Source organism: Salmo salar, chromosome 08 (assembly GCF_965601325.2).
Source record: "Salmo salar chromosome 08, fSalSal1, whole genome shotgun sequence".
NCBI lineage: Eukaryota > Metazoa > Chordata > Actinopteri > Salmoniformes > Salmonidae > Salmo > Salmo salar.
In genome coordinates, this window is record NC_138298.1 from 23,248,670 (window position 1) to 23,262,961 (window position 14,292).

Sequence of the window (14,292 nt, forward strand, 5' to 3'; positions counted from 1 at the left end):
ATACCTGTTGACAAGGCAGCGGCAAATTAATTTCATAGCATTCTTTGTTTATCAGTACATTTCAACGTAAACACATGACATTGTTGTCCTAAGGTACGTATGCTCAATAAACATTACACCTTATTTAATGTGTGTACACTTATTTCATTTACCAATAATCAGCATCAAGCAATATGACGATGCCTGATAATCTCATACAATTTTCCCTTTTATTAGAACCAGTAGGTAGAGTGCGTTTATTTGGTTTACAGTGAAGGGAGCATTGTATATGCACACCATGATGAGGTACTTCTCCCTTACACTTCCTGCATAGAGACGCCAGATCCCTGAAGCAGAAGAACACACCAGTGTGCCTCCCGCTACCACCAAAGAGCACCTTCTCTCTCTGTCAGAACAAGAAACACACCTATGGAAAATTGATGTTCATCAACAAGCCAATTTATTTATTTACATTTTTTTATATTTTTCAATGAATGAGTCTCTTGCATCTCTACAAAAGCCTTTCGTAGGATCTAGTCAGGTCACCAATGTGTGTCCTATTCAAGACTAACAGTACCTATACAACTACTATGCTTGAGATAGCTATATGTTTCTATTTTGGTATGGATTTTAATTCATATGGTGGTAACATTTGTAAAATTGTAATCACAGCTTTTAAATCACAATATGTAAAACACGAAAACAGCAGTTTTGTATCTTGGATATGAATGTAACTATCTTAGAATCAATGTTATAAAATAAATACCATTACAGGCCCTACTGTACTATGCTGTACATTTCAACCATGTTTTGAACATGGCAATCGGTAATAGAAAGTATTTACCAGGAGAGGGCACTGCAATGTCTTTGTACAGCCTCCTCAAACTCGTGAGGTTATCATGCATTATGGGTGTGTGTGGGTGACTTCTCTCCTCTCTGACTGTATCTGCTTATCTAATCGATTGCTTAGAAATATGTGCAAGCCTTTAATCAGCAGTGGAAACAGTAACAGAGTGTTTTTTCACTGCCCCTGTTTTAGTAAAAGGCTGAGGGAGAAATGTAACCACTCTCAATTCATAGACCGAGCTATGGATGCAAGGACTGACCAGCCATGAAATCAAAATTATAATTTGAACCATGTTTTGAGGCTACTTTGTTTACAAACATTGGAGTAAAAAAAGCTTGTATTTTGGGTTCTGATAGGGTAGGATAGTTGAACTAAGCTCATGAGGCATTTATAAATTATTCTTCAAGAATCAATGGGTACATAATTAATTTATACATCCAAAACTGGATGAAGCAAGTGCAGATTGCCCCTTAAAGAGACAGAAGGGAGTACATTATTGTAAACCGGCTGAGTATAATATCTACTGAAGTGTTAGTGTGTTAGTTGCTTTGATTTTGACAGCAGGATCCCAGCAAACTGATTTTCCTCAACACGCATTTTTCAAGGTAGTTTTGTGTATGTGTGTGTGTCCTCATTTATTGATCATTGAGTTATTATTTTGGTAACCTACTATTGCTTTGCAAATTGTTCCGCATAAGTGTCATTGTCAAACTCTTTCCTTCAAAGCTGAAGAAAATAGAGGAGGTGTCACATATCTGGTAGTCCATAGAGTATTTGTAGGGCAGTACTCTTTGTGGCCTTGCATTGGAAGTTGCTAGTCTCCCAGAATGAACTGTTTAGGATATGGTTTACTTAGTATTTTCAATGGCTGATAAAGTACTTGGCCGCCTACTAAGTTGATGTAAAATTATTGGTTGAGAAAAATTAAATTTGACACAAAATTCCAAAGCCAGAAACTAGGCTAAGTACAGTAATCAAGTATAGGGCCTCTTAGTAGCACTGTGCCTGACTGAAGACTGATAGGCAGTTGAGTCTTATTTGCTCTTAGTGAAGCAGTGGCTTCCAGAGAGGCTCACTGGCTCAGACACAGCAGGCTGAGGCTTCAATGTGCAGGGAGAAGATTGAGAACACGCCCAGAGAATGAGCAGCTCCCTTGCGATGAGATAAGATGGTTATGCCTCCATTCTACTGTAGAAGAACCTGAGGCGCTGGATAGGGGTGCTACTTTTGCCGCCTGATTCAAAAACAAAACATGCCGGTATTTCAAGGTTTTGTGGCTATGTTCTTCCTTTGTGAGAAAGAAAAAACAACAGCCATAAAGTTATCTTTTTGTCAGACTAGATAGTGTTCAGTGAATGGGTTGGAGGACATTGTGTTTACTTTACAACTTATAGGAATGTATACTGTAGTTCCAGTGAATCTGGCATATAGGATACATTTTCTCCGCACTGTAGTTCTCGAAAGAGAAGAATACATGGCCTAAGGTATGTAGACTATGTATTCAGTGTTTGACTTGGGCAGGAGCTCCCCAGAGCTGAGTATTGGCACCTCAAATGTTCTACTGCTTGAGCTCCTGTTCCTCTTATAGAACATTAGCTCAAAAGTATTGTGGAACTCCTGCACTTAAATATAAACAGTACCGTCACCCAAAGTGAGTACCGGCGGCACCTTTTTCAGTCCAAGTCAAACACTGTATATATGTAGGGCCGGTGTGGAGCCTTCCGGAATGTGTGCATGTCTATGGCTATACCCTTCTAACGAGCTGCACACAGTCTATCCCAGAAGCGTTGACTCACAGCTAGCTAGGCTACCTACACTGTCTGCCTCAGTCCCTCTGGGCTTTATTTCCTCTTGTTGAACCGTACTGTGCTCCTTCTCATATCACTGACTGGATATTGCATAACATCAAGGGAGAAATTGCCTGAATTCAGTCATTCTCTCTCCTGAGCACCCGTGACACACTCAGCATCTTTTATTTATACTGTGCTGCTAGCTATTCTCAGACACACACATCTGTATAGGTAGCCCCATGACAACTCTCTCTCTCTCTCTCCCGCACACACACACACACACAGCTAGCAACATGGCCTCCTTTTATGCCCGTTTTGTGCCAACTCCTCCACCTTTACAAATACGATAAGAGCTGAGCCATAAGAACTCTTCCAGGGCTATGGTAATGGTTAACCAGATAATGATTTTTTGGGGGGCGGGACTTGCAAACAGACATAATTTTTATCAACGTTTTTACCCCTCTCTGCTCGCTTGCCCCTCTCAACAAGTTACATTCATTTCTACAGGAGGAAAAATGGAGGGAACGTTCGATAAAGAGAAACCAGAGTTGGAATATAAAAATCCCAATGATAACCAAGGTAAATGACCTCTGAACATTGTCTCTATTCTGTGTTTTATAGTGAAATATCCAATTATTTCTCAGATGTACCACTGTTCTCTGGAAAAGGTTACTATCTTAGTCCTAGTATTAGTATGTCATACTGTCCTTTTATTTGTTAACATTGGCTCTATTCATGCATATTCCTGGCAATGTATTTTTCTGCAAACTGGGTCACAAAGGACTTACTGATGGTTGATCTGTCCAAACAGATGTACAACTAAGATGATTACAACTCAATAGGAACATGTATTTGGAAGACAATTTTGCTGTCGATGTTCTCTGTCTGTGTCCAGACACAAGTCTGTTTGTGTCTCATACTGTATTTTCGTAGTCCCAGACACCATGTACTAACATGTACTAATCATCCTATACAATACTGTTTTCAATTCAACTTTTTCTTTCAATAGCAGCTCAAACAATACATGTAAAAATTAACTATAGCCATTGAATTCTAGCGTGCAAATATAGAGTGAGTTATAGGGAAATAATACACGCTCTAGAATGCCCTTCAAGCCAATCAGAAAGGAGTATTCAATAATGCCATGGTATAATATGTACTATCATCCTATACTTTGGTATGCTGATGGTTTATACAACTGCTGCTACATAGCTGCATTGGTTTTGCAGTCAATTTCTAACACAAATCATACAACAGCATAAACTACTGGAGCATTCAAATATGGACAGAGTTTTGTTAGCATAAACCAGTAATTGATCAAGTACAGAGAGGACAGTGAACAAAATCATAATGAAACAAAGTGCCTAAGTAACCCAATTTTTATTGAACCATTGTCAGTTTATTACGATATTTACTAAATGCGTCTTACACTCTGACTATTGATGTAATAGAATTCAAATGAGGAATGAGAGTGAAGTGTCCTGTCTGTCGTTGATAGCTGACTGTCTGACTGGCGTATGTTGGTCGGTGTTACAGGTGGGATCCAGCGGCGGCTAAGAGACAGAGACCTTCTCAAGAAAAGAAAGGCAGAGGCCGAGGAGAAGGCGATTAACCAGTGGGTTTATGGGTAAATGTAGACATTAAGAAGAGGTGCAGAACTAGTAATGCACGCTCATCCTCTAACAAACATGTTAGAGTTAGGAAGAGGCCTAGATTTCAACCACTATTGACGGTTTTGTGCTTCAGCCGACAAATGTGTTTAACTAGAAACTTGAGTGGACTATGTGGGCTTCAATACAGCTGCCAAGCCCTTTGTCCTTATTGGCTTACTCTAGTGCTTAAATAAGTTTTGCTGAAAAGCCACTTAACATGAGTTTATGTTTTTGTATGTTTAAAGAATGTAAGACCAGAAAATAGTAATAGATGTGTTGTACATGCATAAATAAAGTTGTGCACATGAAACAATATATTTGATAATGATCGTATTTGGCTGCCTATCAGTCTTCCAGCCCATATTGTCCAATATGGAGCAAGAGGAAACCAAAGGTTGCTGAGGCGTTTCCAACTATTGGCACCACACGTTTAGATCAAGGACTTTGCACTATCAACAATGAATGAATGAATATCGCCAAGCTTATCAATGTAATCAGCTGCAAAGTGTAAACATTCCAGTTGCGCGGAAGTGTATAATGACGACCCACGATTACATTACTATTTGTGTGACATCAGGGTAGAGAGCAGGAGGAAGAGAGCGAGGGGAAGAGAGGAGAAGAGTAGCTCAGGAAGACGAGGAAGGCCGAGGAAGACTGATCCAACACCGGAGCTCCCGGCTTCCCAGGAAGAGCCAGAACAGGAGGCTGTCATTGTAAAGGTGGTGTCCAAACCCGTGGAAGTCACCCCTGCCCCCACCTTGATCTCACTACCCCCATTCCTTCCGGTGGACCCTAGCCCGCCAGAATCACTACCGGTGTATGTTCCCCCCGTCCCAGCCCCTATCCCTATCCTTGCCCCTGCTCCTGTGCCTGTTGTTGCCCCTTCTCCAATGTATAACCCTGTTACTGCCCCTGCACCATCCCTGTTGGAGACCCTGTACACAGAAGGCAGTGACCAGGGTAGTGACACCCTGGACCAGGTGCTGATTGAGGACTTGGGTCCTGATGAGAAGGAAGACGTCCCTCCATCTCAAAACAACCGGGGCACTGATCAAGGTACTAATGGCATCAATTAATTGATGTCTCTTTGCAGTCATGTACATGACTTGTGAATGTACTGAAGTGGCTGGCCAATGAGCTCATTGGGATGTTATCTAGCTGTGGGGGATATGATCTTGTCACATATATAATCAGAAATGTTAAACTAACCACCTTTCTGTCGTAGGTTCAAATGAGGAGCCGTCTGTCAATGTGCCTGAACAGAATAGAGTGTTCTCTACGTTCCCCAGGTTCTACACTGGTGCTCCTTCACAAGATCATCCACCAAGAACCTTCTTCTGAAATCCACTCAGATCTGGCCTCTGATAACATACAGACAGATTACATGCAAAGTAATCTATTCTGTCAACATGTGCATTTGAGAGGTGATGCAGTTTAGCCTTACTGGTTAACTCATCCTTGTAATTTTGAGCCTGATAGGGTATGGATACGAAATGTTATGTACAACGAAATGCATGAATTCCAGCTTTAAACCTACCCATGGATTTATTTATTTCTGCTTCATGAATGGTGTCTAAATTTGTTATGTTGCAAGAACTGCACTGTCTGTATTTACTAAATGATTTGTACAAGTTAAATATGGCAGCATTTGAAAGTACATTTGTATTTAATCATTTCTGGTAACTGTGTTTTCTAATTGTGATTTTTAATTTTTTTTATACCAATGGTTTATTTGAGATAAGCGCTATGATAATAAAGGTGTGATGCTTTGTTGATAATATGACTGTCTCCTTGTTATGATCATCTACAAAACAAGAACAAGTCTCAGTTGCTCAATAGTACCCTCTGCTGTCCTTTTACAGTAGTGAAACAATCTCCAAGGAGTCATTATATATATATTCAATATTACAGTAGACATGTTGTTTTGACATTTCTCTAAACTGACAACCATTAAAAATAGTTATTTCTACGAGTTTCATCCATAACTCTCCAACAGGACACGAGTTTGATGTTTTGCTTCACAATTTACATAATCATTTGCGCATGCTTGCTACAGCAGTCAGTCACCGCTTTCCATTAGTAAGTTGCTGGTTGGCCAGCTAGAAATGACGACACACATGTGCGGAAGCATTTCAGCAGAGATGTGTACTTTTGTTAGGCAGTATAAACAATCTCTGATATTTTACAACATTATCAGATGTTATTGTATGAATTTTGATTATTTAATCTAGTTAATGACAAACTAGCAAAGCAATCAAGACGCTATCAAAATGTCTGCCATTTGCAACTGTACCGAGCATGTCAACAAACTCAACCAGCAGATATCTGTCATGCGAAAATAAATAAAAAATCTCAGGTATGAAATAAATGCATAATGCAACGCATGGCATCTTGGAAAAAACATCTAGCGTAGTCGTTATCCTTATTACATACTGACTATATGCTGCTGACAATGTGTCAACACAGGTATTCAAATGTCCAACAACCCTGAACACTCACTGGTCGGCCTGGACAACTACTCTCATGTCTGGTACGTACTAGAGACTGGGATAGGGCGCTAGACTTAGTAGAGGGGGTAGCTCCATAAACTTAAGCCTGTTTAAGAAGGTAGCAATTGCAGTACTACATAAAACAATCTGTATTTCTTGCAAAGACAGTTCTCTCATTAGCTAAACGTATCAAGGATGTCACAACCATTTTCTTAGTCATGAACTGTTTTGATCAACTTACATCCCAATATTCCCAATTTGTCTACACATGTACAAGAAATACATTAGCCCGCTTTCACTCATTACATTTCCAGGGTCATCTTCCTGTTCCATAAGAATGGCCACCTGAGTTATAAGGCTAAGGTGAAGCCACCCAGACTCAACGGCCAGAGGGTTGGGATGTACTCCACACGTAGCCCCCACCGGCCCAACGCCCTGGGTCTGACCCTGGCCAAGCTGGACAGAGTCACAGGTTAGTATCAGTTGCCAAAACCAGCTCGAATTGCTTTGCTCTTGTGCGCAGTGTGACAGTGCTCCGTCTAAAGGTGTGTCCCCAAATATATAACCCCCAGAATGTTGCAGTCTCATTTCAGATTGAGCAGTACATTGTGTGTGTGTGAGAGAGAGAGAGTTTGTGGGTGTGTATGACATTATTGCAGGTATGCTTAGCCTTATTGTCCCCATAATGGCTAAGCTTGGCATGCCATAGGCACACTATTGTTCAGTTTCGAACTTCCTGCTATGTGGATTGGTGTATTTTATGAAATAAACAGTTCACTTTCTACTTTAAGGTGACACACTTCATCTGAGTGAGATAGACATGATCGAAGGCACCCCTGTCCTCGATATCAAACCCTACATCTCTGACTATGACTCCCCACACAGTAGACTGGACATTGACACAGATACTTATGACTCTGGCGTCCAACCTGAGAGCACCAGTGTACCAACAAAAGAGGGGACCACCAGTGTGGAGACGCTGCAATCAGACTCAGTAGCTTCTTTCTCCTGTACTGTTGATCCCCAGTTGGACTTGGGGGTTGAGAGGCAGGATAGTCATAGCGCAGACCCCAGAATACTCCACTCAAAAGACAAATCCAAAGCTCACATCCTACGTCCAGGCGATGCCTCCAGCTCTTCTGCTCCGAAAGCCCTGGGCAAAGACCTCACCACTGTGCTGGGGGAGCTCAAGGCCTACATCAGCGAGGGAGATGACTGCCTCACCCTGGGGAGCTCTGTAGGAAAGTCTCAGGCTTCAGATGGCCCTAAAGCCAAGCCTTTGGAGCCAGTGGAGGATAGTGCTAGGCCTTGCTATGGGGAAGAGGCCTACAGCACCATCGCTGGCTGGATCAGGGAGCCTCCTGTGGCCAGTCTGGAGGTGCGCTTCACCCCCCATGCAGAGAGAGAGCTGGGGGAGTTCCTTGCCACTATCAATACAGGTAAGCCTATGCATTGGGAAAGTATTCAGACCCCTTTACTTTTTCCATATTTTGTTACGTTACAGCCTTATTCTAAAATGGATTAAATATTTTTTAAATCCTCAATCTACACACAATACCACATAATGACAAAGCGAAAACAGGTATATATTTTTTTTGCAAATGTATAAAAATAAAAAACATGGCTTATTTACATAAATATTCAGACCCTTTGCTATGAGACTTGAAATTGAGCTCAGGTGCATCCTGTTTCCATTGATCATCCTTGAGATGTTTCTACAACTTGATTTGGAGTCCACCTGTGGTAAATTCAATTGATTGGACATGATTTGGAAAGGCACACACACTCAATATATGGTTCTACAGTTGACAGTGCATGTCAGGGATTGTCTGTAGAGCTGCGACACAGGATTGTGTTGAGGCACAGACCTGGGGAAGGGTACCAAAACATTTCTGCAGCATTGTAGGTCCCCAATAACACAGTGGCCTCAATCATTCTTAAATGGAAGAAGTTTGGAACCACCAAGACTCTTTCTAGAGCTGGCCGCTCGGCCAAACTGAGCAATAGGGGGAGAAGGGCCTTAGTCAGGTGGGTGACCAAGAACCCGATGGTCACTCTGACAGACTTCCAGAGTTCCTCTGTGGAGATGGGAGAACCTTCCAGAAGGACAACCATCTCTGCAGCACTCCACCAATCAGGCCTTTATGGTAGAATGGCCAGATGGAAGCCACTCCTTTGTAAAAGGCACATGATAGCCCGCTTTCAGTTTGCCAAAAGGCACCTAAAGACCCTCAGACCATGAGAAACAAGATTCTCTGGTCTGATGAAACCAAGATTGAACGTTTTGGCCTGAATGCCAAGAGTCATGTCTGGAGGAAATCTGGCACCATCCCTACGGTGAAGCATGGTGGTGGCAGCGTCATGCTGTGGGGATGTTTTTCAGTGGCAGGGACTGGGAGAGAGATCCTTGATGAAAACCTGCTCAGGACCTCAGACTGGGGTGACGGTTCACCTTCCAACAGGAAAATGACCCTAAGCACACAGTCAAGACAACACAGGAGTAGCTTTGGGACAAGTCTCTGAATGTCCTTGATTGGCCCAGCCAGAGCCCGGACTTGAACCCGATCAAACATCTCTGGAGAGACCTGAAAATAGCTGTGCAGCGACGCTCCCCATCCAACCTGATAGAGCTTGAGAAGATCTGCAGAGAAGAATGGGATAAACTCCCCAAATACAGGTGTGCCAAAATTGTAGCGTCATATCCAAGAAGAATCAAGACTGTAATCACTGCCAAAGGTGCTTCAAGAAAGTACTGAGTAAAGGGTCTGAATACTTATGTAAGTGTCATACACAATTCAATCCATTTTTATAATAAGCCTGTAACGTAACAAAATGTGGAAAAAGTCAAGGGGTGGGAAGTACTTTCCGAATTCACTGTAATTCTCCCCGAGCTGAGGTTGACTTGAGAGCTTTATTGCTTTTTAAAAGGACTGAGTTGTGCATTCATCCACCAGAGAGCTCCATTGTGGCGCCAATTGTTTTTGCAGTGGGTTTGTATAGATAACATTGGATCTCATGCCTAAACTATCCTACCAAACTAATGTCAACGGTATTAAAAAAAAGTAATGTTTCTCCGTCATCCATTTTGCCATAATCGTTAAAGTAGATCTATGTTCACTGGCTTCTTCTTCTACGAATGTCCCCGTTTCTCTAGAATCTCGTGACCGACCCAGGTTCCGGTTCCTGCACGATCCATAGGAGGCTGCGGCCGCCATCAGAGGGGTCCTATCTGCTGACCCCAGGTCAGTGTATTGGAGGAGCCACCGTAAGGACAGACTCTTCTTCTTCACCTTGGACACGGCAGACATCACCTGCTGGTTCGGACAGGGCTTCGCTGAGGTGCTCCGGGTCGGACTCGTGGCTGTTGGAAAAGAACTGGCCAGCTGAATGGTTCTGGTTCAGGTTCTATATGATCCTAATGGTTCTGGTTTTATGGATTGATTTTGGAATCAGCTCTCAAGAATTGTTTTACAGGTGAATCTGAGAAAATATGAATTTGAACATGGATTTTTTTTATTTTTCCTATAAAGATAGGGTCCTTGTTGAAATGGTTGGTTATACCGTATGGTCGTACCACTTTATTTGACTAAGTAAGTTACATTATAGGGCATTTATTCCAAGCACCTCTAGGCTGGAAGAGAGCACCTCAGTACACTGCAGTGCACACTATCAATTATCAGAATCTTTACGGTTCAGTTCTGTTTAGTAAAGGCGTGTTCACTACCATTACTATCTAAGTTAGATTGTTGCACAGCTTTAATATAATCTCCGTTATGATAGGATATGGATTCCAAAATTGCTTCCAGTATTTCCCTTGACCTTTGTCAACCTCTCAGTTTTAGTAATCCGATATCCAGTACAAAGTCTTTTAAATTCAGGGCTTTATATTGGGAACTTAATTGCCCTCTGTCTATATCCAGTGTGACAACAGTCTGTGGGATTGGTCAACTTGTCATTGTTGGATGGAGTGGAGTGGGCCTCTCATTGCCTGGCATAGATTTACTACTAGAACCACTCCCCTTTCCAATAGCAACAGCAAGTCACTCTTTCACACTACTACTTTGTATTCTTGTGTGTGTGTGTGTGTGTGTGTGTGTGTGTGGAGAGAGAGAGAGAGAGAGAGAGAGAGAGAGTTGGAGGCTCAGAGTCACACACACACACAGTGGGTATTTTCGTTTGAGACGACGCTGTTTTTAGGGTCAGCAAATTACAACTAATTAATTGTGTGTTGCTAAATCGGATGTAAAGACTTCACTGAACAGAGAGAAAACAACAATAACAACACCTTCACCAGCTGACTTGAATTGCCTAATGGGACCACTGAATCTCCACCGGGCTGACTTCATCCTCCAAGCACTGGACTATGTGTCGACAAGCATGATCACATGGCTCTGTGGTACGCGGCTCAGGTAGGTAACGGTCCTATCAATGACCTGCCGTGTCTGTATTAAAACGTTAGTACCAATCATCGAGTTGGACAGATGCATTGAGGTGACGATTAGATGCAGATGAGAACTGACATCTCCCTAAAAGTTTGTTTTTGTATACAAGTTGTCTTGGAATGTTTGAATGTTTTGTATGAAAATAAAACAAATACAGTATTATGAATAAAATGACTAAAATCCAGTATGGGCTTGAGCTGAGACTTCCATTGAATTTAGTCTTTGTGAACATGCAGCATCTGAAACGTTTGAAAATAATACCGTACACTAAACAAACACAACAGCAGGTGGAAGTAATGGGTAATAGGCGACCCATAGATTTACGTGAAGGCGTTGGATTTGACGTTTACGATTTATAGCCAATAGCAGCGAACCTTCTCACGTTTGAATGAAGAACAGGCGGTTGTTTACCGGTCGTTTACTCCTGCAGCAGGTTTGTTTACTTCGTTCAAAAACATTTTCTTTAGCAAATATTTTAAGTAGCTGTTCATAATAACCATATGAAATAGCTCTGACTTTTATTTACAGTGCTTTGTAGCCAAATAATTTAAATAGGGTCACGTTTCATAACGTTAGCCAGTAACTCTAGCTACTGTAGCTAACGGCAATTTACCTAACGTTACACAAATGTCCCCGTGAAGTTCAAATTCTGTTTTATCTCTGTCCTTTAACACAGTGAATAATATGCCCAATGGTATGGGTATTAGCTAATTTAAGTCAACGTAATGATAACGTTATCTTCCGTAGCCCGTTAACTAGTTACATACTGTACATCGGGGTGTATTAATTCCGGCGAGTCTGTTGCAAAACGTTTCTTAAACGAAACGGGGCGGGACCTACCTGAATTTGTCCAATAGAAACTCTCGTTTTAGTTGCAAACGAAACTTGTTGCCAATTAGTGGTGGAAGATTACACCCCAGGAGTGAGTTCTTTAGTAAATAAGGATTTGTCCTTAATAACTGACTTGCCTAGGGAAAGGTTAAATAAATAAAATAAAAAATACATTGCAGAACGTTTCGTCTGTTGCAAAATGTTCTACAAGGGAAACCATTTACTCCAAACCAAAAACATGTTTCCACAAAAACGAGTTTCTATTGGGGAAATGTACGTAGGACCCGCCCAATTTCGCTCAGTTTGCTGATGGAATCTGACTAATGAATACACCCTAGCACTTTTGTCTAAAAGCTAGCTAGCCAGGCAAGTTGGTAACAGGTCTGATATGGCTCCAACAATAATACCAGGTTGTTTGTATTCTGACAGTAGCCCAGCCACTTAAGCTATCATCATCATGTTCACGAGACGATTACTACCATTGTACCCTCCAAGCTCATCACTAAGCTAAGGAGCCTAAGACTGAACACCTCCCTCTGCAACTGGATCCTGGACTTTCTGACTGGCTGCCCCCAGGTGGTGAGGGTAGGAATCAATACATCCACCACACTGACCCTCAACACGGGGGCTCCTCAGGAGTACGTGCATAAGTCCCCTCCTATACTTCCTGTTCACCCGATACTACGTAACTGCGCACAACTCCCAACACCAATATTAAGTTTGCCGACAACACGAAAGTAGGAGGCCTGATCACTGACGACGATGAGACAGCCTATAGCAGGGATGGGCAACTGATGGGGGTGGGGGCCACAAAAAAACAGAACTCATCAGAGGCTGCAGTGGCTCGTGGGTCAGCTACTTTCCTGCAATTCTACTTATTTTGCCATAGGGTGGAGGCAAATGTTTGCAGTTTTTAATATGATAACTGATGATCAATGGGCACCACCCCAGTCAGTAATTTGACCATGCTTACTACAAGTTTAGATAGCTGGCCGCTAGGCTAACTTACCAATCTAAAAATGTTTAGCTGACATGGGCTAATTAAGTGACTGCTGATGCACAACCACGTTTTGAAATTGCACCTTCTGTATTCTATTATTCTAACTCTCAACAGTAAATTAAGAAATGGATGGCCGAGCATGTCCTCATCCACATGAACAGGGCTATAGAGGAGCTGGTCGAGAGCTGAACTTCCTCAGTGTCCACATCACTTAAAGCCAATTTATGCCTACTCCGTATTTGCGATCCGGAGGGTTTGACATAATTGCGGAGCTTCCGGAGGCCAAATCAAGCTCTATACCATATCGCTTTGCATCTCCCAAATTTTGTAACAATGCCTAAGGCTCCGCATTGACATGATTGGTTTATGGTAGGTGGTGGCGGGAGGTGCTGTATAAACAGAAACTCACTTCCTTGGCAACTTGTTTCACAAGAGCTCTGCTCTATGAAGCGCAAAAAGTATGAATGCTCTGACTTCTGCGGAGGCCGCATGGCAGTAAATACTGTACGGCCACTGCAGATGTCCGATTGACCATGCAGAGCCTTTAAAGCTCTATCATGGTCCAAACACACCAACACAGTTGTGTAGAGGGCACGACAATGCCTCTTCCCCCCGTAGGAAGCTGAAAAGATTTGGCAAAGGCCTTCAGATCCACAAATGGTTATACAGCAGCACAATTGAGAGCAGCTCCCTGCCATCCAGGACATCTGTACTAGGCGGTCTCAGAGAAAGGCCCCCAAAAAATATCAGACTCCTGCCACCCAAGTCAGACTGTTCCTTCGGCTACCACACGGCAAGTGGTACCGATGGACCAAGTCTGGAACCAGCAGGACCCTGAACAGCTTCTACCCCCAAGCCATAAGACTGCTAAATAGTTAGTTAAAAATCTTAAGGATCCGACCCTTTTTGTCAATTTTCGCCTGAAATGACATACTCAAATCTAACTGCCTATAGCTCAGGCCCTGAAGCAAGGATATGCATATTATTGGTACCATTTGAAAGGAAACACTTTGAAGTTTGTGGAAATGTGAAAGGATTGTAGGAGAATATAACACAATAGATCTGGTAAAAGATCATTCAAAATTCAATAGGCACTTGCACATCTGAGCAATCTTTTTTGCAGTTGCATGGTAACAGTTGAACAAGATGAAGGAAAAAGGAAACCGCACACTGCTCTTGATAGTATCACTGATATTTAACAAGCTTTACGTATCGGCCTCACGGCCTTCGTCAGAGCTTTTGGGAGTTTAAAAAAAAATTAG

General features: G+C 42.2%; 2 protein-coding genes across 3 annotated transcripts; both read left to right on the forward strand.

The window, feature by feature from the left end:
* Positions 1-3,037: 3,037 nt before the first annotated feature.
* LOC106610275 (uncharacterized) lies at positions 3,038-6,048 on the forward strand. 2 transcript variants are annotated; one of them, XM_045722834.2, is made up of 4 exons: positions 3,038-3,195; positions 4,153-4,243; positions 4,846-5,324; positions 5,494-6,048. In XM_045722834.2, exons 1-4 carry the CDS (start codon positions 3,132-3,134, stop codon positions 5,607-5,609), a joined length of 750 nt encoding a protein of 249 aa, XP_045578790.2. In that variant the 5' UTR covers positions 3,038-3,131; the 3' UTR covers positions 5,610-6,048. The 2 variants fall into 2 exon arrangements, with proteins under 2 accessions (XP_045578790.2, XP_014065010.3); XM_014209535.3 differs by having other exon boundaries at positions 3,040-3,195; positions 4,153-4,231.
* A 300-nt stretch (positions 6,049-6,348) lies between these two features.
* On the forward strand, positions 6,349-10,258 carry LOC106610274 (tRNA (adenine(37)-N6)-methyltransferase). The gene is made up of 5 exons (XM_014209534.3): positions 6,349-6,624; positions 6,735-6,798; positions 7,072-7,229; positions 7,549-8,196; positions 9,912-10,258. The coding sequence occupies exons 2-5, from the start codon at positions 6,743-6,745 to the stop codon at positions 9,953-9,955; spliced, it is 906 nt and encodes a 301-aa protein (XP_014065009.1). The 5' UTR covers positions 6,349-6,624; positions 6,735-6,742; the 3' UTR covers positions 9,956-10,258.
* Positions 10,259-14,292: the final 4,034 nt, after the last annotated feature.

Coding starts and splice junctions, on each gene's coding strand:
- LOC106610274 (XM_014209534.3), top strand. CDS start 6,743: ATGTCCAACAACCCTGAACACTCACTGGTCGGCCTGGACAACTACTCT. Junction 6,799..7,071: donor GACAACTACTCTCATGTCTG/GTACGTACTAGA, acceptor TTACATTTCCAG/GGTCATCTTCCTGTTCCATA. Junction 8,197..9,911: donor CCTTGCCACTATCAATACAG/GTAAGCCTATGC, acceptor CCGTTTCTCTAG/AATCTCGTGACCGACCCAGG.
- LOC106610275 (XM_045722834.2), top strand. CDS start 3,132: ATGGAGGGAACGTTCGATAAAGAGAAACCAGAGTTGGAATATAAAAAT. Junction 3,196..4,152: donor AAATCCCAATGATAACCAAG/GTAAATGACCTC, acceptor TCGGTGTTACAG/GTGGGATCCAGCGGCGGCTA. Junction 5,325..5,493: donor CAACCGGGGCACTGATCAAG/GTACTAATGGCA, acceptor TTTCTGTCGTAG/GTTCAAATGAGGAGCCGTCT.